Raw genomic sequence first — 5254 nt, 5'->3', positions numbered from 1 at the left:
GGGTCATGTTCTCTGTCCCGCAGTTCGTGGAGCTCATCGGTTCGCTCCTCGCCATCTGCTGCATGATTTTCCTGGGCTTTGCAGACGATGTTCTGAACCTGCGCTGGCGCCACAAGCTCCTTCTTCCTGCCATGGCTTCCCTCCCGCTGCTCATGGTGTACTTCACCAGCTTTGGGAACACGACCGTTGTGGTGCCGAAGCCCTTCTGCGTGCTGCTGGGCATGCACCTGGACCTGGGTAGGTCACGAATCACCGGCAGCCGTCATCCACGTGGCGAGCGATCGGCAGAAGGGGTCACCCCACGGCACTCTGTGCTGCAGGGGGAATGCACAAAGGATCAGGTTAAGTAACCAGGTGCAACTCCACCCGCTAAATATTAGGCTGGAAAGACCATCCAGAAACCCAGCCTGCATTCAGCCACTCGTAGAGAGGCACCAAGCGTTTTTCCAGGATCCTGGTGATTCAGTTGAGCGCCAGGCACGCACGGCGCTTGGCCGGAGAGACCAGAACAACTGAAAGACAGAAGCAGAGCGCTACGGCCTGCTGCTGTGTCGTGATGGTTTGCTGCGTTCGCCGTGTCGTTCGTGCGTGTACACATCAGCTGATTCACAGGAGGGCGTGATTTACTAGTAAATTATGGCTATCAAAACTCACACAGATTGCTAGGGAACGGATTGTTGTACAAATCCGGAAGCGAGAGCTTCAGTGAATGGGACCGGAGCCTGCTTCAGCTACTAAAGCGCTGGGCTCGCTCTGTTCTGCAGGTATCCTCTACTACGTGTACATGGGCATGCTCGCAGTGTTCTGCACTAACGCCATCAACATTCTCGCCGGAATCAACGGAATCGAAGCGGGGCAGTCACTGGTGATAGCTGCTTCCATTATCATATTCAACGTCGTAGAGTTAAATGGTAAGGAAGACAACAGATATGGTTGTGGGTGCAAAAAGCCAAGGGACATAGAATCCTAGATGTAAATATCTGGTATTACTAAAAATCAGCCAGTCCTGTCTTATCACAAATGCCTTTTTTTTTTCTTTTTTTTCTACAGGGGATTATCGAGATGATCACATTTTTTCTCTCTACTTCATGATTCCCTTTTTTTTTACCACACTGGGGCTGTTTTACCACAACTGGTAAGAGGATGGACGTTCAAAGTTTTTTCAAAAGCATCCTTTCCATTTACTTTCTCCCTTGTCACACAAACAAAACCACTTACCCATGCGCAGGCGGGACGCCAGAGCGTAGACAGGTTTCTCGCCAGAACCAAGAATGCAAAGCATCGATGTGCCTGTAGCTTTTTTTTTAATTAGAACAATTTCAGTCACACGAGCTTACCAAAATGCGCAAAATCCTCTCCTGCTTATGTCTCGCTAGTCCTTTTTCGTACCATATTCTCTGCGAGTCAGGTTGTGGGTCCCGGTCCCACAATTCTCAGCATAATTACCCGCAATTGTTGTTTTTACTGCGTAGATCTGCCGCAGTTCCCTCTCGGCCCCTAACTTGCCACATGGGCCTACATTTAGCTGTTATAAAATCATTTTCAGAGCAACAGCTATCGTGACAGACCTTTGTTTTCCTGTCCTGTGGATCACAGGTACCCATCTCAAGCGTTTGTGGGGGACACCTTCTGCTACTTTGCCGGCATGACCTTCGCCGTGGTGGGGATCTTGGGGCACTTCAGCAAAACGATGCTGCTTTTCTTCATCCCGCAAGTGCTCAACTTCCTCTACTCGTTGCCTCAACTCTTCCACATCATTCCTTGTCCCCGACACCGGCTGCCGAGGTAATGTACCCGAGTGACCTATAATGGGACCACAGATTGTGCCTTTTATCTCCAACATCAGCTAAGAAAGGTGATGGTAGGTTGCTCTTTTTAAAAGCCGTCAAAGTAAGTTTCGTAGTTAAAAGTTAGCTGGCTCGCTCTGCCAGCTACGGTCAAGTCATACAGTAGAGGTTTCTCAAACGAGTTAATGTTTCTGACCACCCCACCCCCTCCAGATACAGAAGAGCGATTTTTAACAAGGTTAGAATATGATTATTCTCAGCTACAAGACTCAGAGAAATTGCTACAGGCCACTTTTAATGCTGTCGCAGTAGGATCTGCTAAGTTTTCATAGCAGCGAGAATTCTGTGGCACTATGCCGTATCAGCTATTGTCTCTGAAGATGTGAGATTCTTCTGTTTTATTTTTAAAACGATACAGCTTTATGCATATATTGGGGGTGCGGCGAGGAGGCATCTCCTGCCTCTGCCCAATCTGAGGGACTAGGTATCAGCAGCCGGTGTTAAGGGTATCGGATTATGCCTGCTTTTTCCACCAGCGGATTTCTTGCTCAACTGCTCAGCTAGATCTGCTTGCATAGGGATCTATCCAGACTAAAATGTCAATGTTTCTTTTAGGCTCAATCCTAGTACAGGGAAGTTGGAGATGAGTTACTCCAAATTCAAAACTAAGAGACTCTCTGCCCTGGGAACAAACATTCTGAAGGTAATATCTAGAAAACATTCAAAATCCACACGTGTTTTGAGGCGGCGATCAAACGCGAGAGGAACGGGATGGGAGGGAATGCAGAACCTCGGGGTTCGCTAGTTATCGGCTGGCTCAAAAATATTCCACTCAGTCCGCCACCGTCCCTCGCGGTCACTCGATTTTGTTAATAATCGATCTTTCAGAATAACTGCACATAGCGGTGTCCCGGGACCATCGTAAGCCTGACCTGTCTTTTTAGTAAGAGCATGAGCCAGACTTCAGGGACGGTACGGCAAAAGAGATCTTGAGCAAAACTGGCCAGCAAGCGCCAAACATACCTGATGAAATAGCGCGCAATATTTCCTTCCCCAGGCAGTCAAGATGTTCCGCTTAGTAGATGTGAGGAGTGGAATGGATGAAGATGGCGAATACACCGAGTGCAATAACATGACACTCATTAACTTGGTCATAAAGTTAATTGGACCCACACACGAGCGAAATCTCACTCTCCTGTTGCTACTCATTCAGGTCAGACAAATGCTTCCTCCAGCAGAAAGTTGTACTCCACGATAGAAACAGATCCAAATTGGTCTCCAGAGTTTCATGGGGAAAGGGGGAAGTAAAGTATCATGCTATTCACACTGCAGAAATCCCCCACGGATACCTACAATTCTCAAAGAAAGAACCGAGGACTTTGGTTAGAATTCTGCCTTTCCTCTTTCTATACCTAAAAATTTAGCCTAAATGTTGTCATTTAGTGAAACGAGGCACGCTGGAAAGTGTAGCAAATCCATCCGTAAAGGAGGAATCTGTTGGCCCATAGACTATTAAACACTATAACGTTTCTGTTGTCTGTCTGATTTTTACCTAGGTCCTGGGCAGCACGATTGCATTTTCAATCCGGTACCAGCTAGTGCGCTTGTTTTATGATGTCTGACCGGGCTGTCGGGAGCAGGGGATGGAGTTGTACCTGCCCATTAATTTCCTCCAGTTGCTGACCAAATGATTCAACCAATCTTACTCCGTCTCTCTGAGAACCTCAGGACACCTCTCAAAATGCAAGGAACTACTCTAGATGGGCCGGTCTTGAACTGTAATTATTTTTTTTTTTGTGCACAGAAGACTTTTGTCCGATTCTGCTGACAGAAAAGATTCACTGCTACTTGGACATCATTGTTACTGGGAATACCTTTCACAGGGCAAGTAAATGACCCAAATGTTTGCTCACAGCACTTCGGTAAAGTGGGAAAGATGAAATCTCGGTACATCTAACAAGCATATTACTGTTCCCAGAGAGAGAAAACAGGAACTTCAGTTTCAGCGTACAGCAGAACAAGTAAACCAGAATCCTCTCCTGGCTTCTCCAATCCCGTCTGGTCCATGGTCATAAAGTAAACGTGTTATAAATCATACCCAAAGCTCAGAGAGCTCTGAGAATAAAATAGCTCCTGGTACCCTTTCCCCTTCAGTGCTTTGCCTTAAGAATATTGACATGCAGTGAAACTATGTCACACAATATGTCTCTGTGGCCTTCTACCCTGCTAGGGGCCCGATCGTTTCTACAGTAGACTCCCTCCTCTTTCACAACTGCCGGGGACGTTTCCACCGGGCTTTTGTTTCTGAACATCTTTGTCATCTGCCTTCCTGCCTTCCTTCATGGAATAGGACGTGTCTGGAACAGGCTAGCACAGTAAGGATGGCCGTGTCCTTGCATAACAGAGGACATTGGTAAAAGCCTTAGATTAACATGGAACTAAAAGCCTGCAGGCTGCAATTACCTTTTCTTCAAATCAGTATTTATTATAGCCATATCTGGCACCATTGTTCACCGCAGAATTGCCACCTACCCGACAGAAAAACACGTAAGAGCCACTGGAGAGGTTAAAGAGTCAGCAAGAGAATAACAGGAGTGTAAAGTGCAATAACGCAACAGCAAAGACAGAGAGTCTGAGAAGGGTGACGGAAGAAGTGGCTGAGTCCATTACCTTAATAGATGCAAGGCTCCCACACTTCCACGCACCCAAGCCCAGGCGGTAAAGAGAACGTGGTCACGGTAGGGAAAAATGCACGTGTCCAGCAACAGAGAAAACACACAGCACTCAAACATGAACGGTAGGAGTGGCCAAATCCTCTTCCTACTCTCCAGACGATCAGTTTGGAAGTCTACTAGTAGAATGTGTTCATACCAACATACGTATGTACCCACAAACATTATGAATCCCTTCAGTAGCTGGCCTTAAACAGTCTGTCCAGCTGGATTTCCTGGCCCTGGGGCATATGAACACCCAAGGGCTGCAGCGCTACTTGACTCACTCTTGCTCAAATCTTCTCACCTAGAGAGGGAGAAATCAGTATCGCCTCTAGCTGATCCAGACATATGGCCTTCCAGTAGCCAGCTCTCAGGCACACACCCCATTTTCTCCAGTAAACTGGCTTAGGCCTATGTAAGCAAGGCAGGACAAACCACAGGGATAAGGACACACCGCCCCCTCCTCCACCCTGCCTCTCTTCCGTGTTCCCGTGGTTTTTCCTCCCGGTCCACTTGGACTCCTTCCCTTCAACACCCCACACCACCTCTCACACGTTCCCAGGGTCCCTTAAAAGGATCTCCCAGGAGGGTTTGAAAACGCCCAGACGGCACTATAAGCCCAACATCCCTCCGGAGGGATCCTCCTCGGCCTGCCGGCACCCCGAGAGCCCCCCGCCCCACTCTGGAGGGGAACCGAGACCACGGCCTAGGCCCAGAGGCTGACGCCGCTCCTCAGGGTGCAGCCCAGCCGGG

The 5254-nt window shown here is 48.2% G+C and overlaps 1 protein-coding gene across 1 annotated transcript; it reads left to right on the top strand.

Annotated features, from left to right (window-relative positions):
* Positions 1-26: 26 nt before the first annotated feature.
* DPAGT1 (dolichyl-phosphate (UDP-N-acetylglucosamine) N-acetylglucosaminephosphotransferase 1 (GlcNAc-1-P transferase)) lies at positions 27-3492 on the top strand. Its single transcript, XM_010076981.1, has 7 exons — positions 27-237; positions 765-911; positions 1051-1135; positions 1597-1785; positions 2403-2490; positions 2845-3000; positions 3344-3492. Exons 1-7 carry the CDS (start codon positions 63-65, stop codon positions 3407-3409), a joined length of 906 nt encoding a protein of 301 aa, XP_010075283.1. The 5' UTR covers positions 27-62; the 3' UTR covers positions 3410-3492.
* Positions 3493-5254: the final 1762 nt, after the last annotated feature.

This window comes from Pterocles gutturalis, unplaced genomic scaffold, assembly GCF_000699245.1.
Source record: "Pterocles gutturalis isolate BGI_N339 unplaced genomic scaffold, ASM69924v1 scaffold13713, whole genome shotgun sequence".
NCBI lineage: Eukaryota > Metazoa > Chordata > Aves > Pterocliformes > Pteroclidae > Pterocles > Pterocles gutturalis.
Note: the sequence above shows the minus strand (reverse complement) of the source record. Positions and strands in the feature narration are given on the sequence as shown.

Coding starts and splice junctions, on each gene's coding strand:
- DPAGT1 (XM_010076981.1), top strand. CDS start 63: ATGATTTTCCTGGGCTTTGCAGACGATGTTCTGAACCTGCGCTGGCGC. Junction 1,136..1,596: donor GGGCTGTTTTACCACAACTG/GTAAGAGGATGG, acceptor TGTGGATCACAG/GTACCCATCTCAAGCGTTTG. Junction 3,001..3,343: donor TCCTGTTGCTACTCATTCAG/GTCAGACAAATG, acceptor ATTTTTACCTAG/GTCCTGGGCAGCACGATTGC.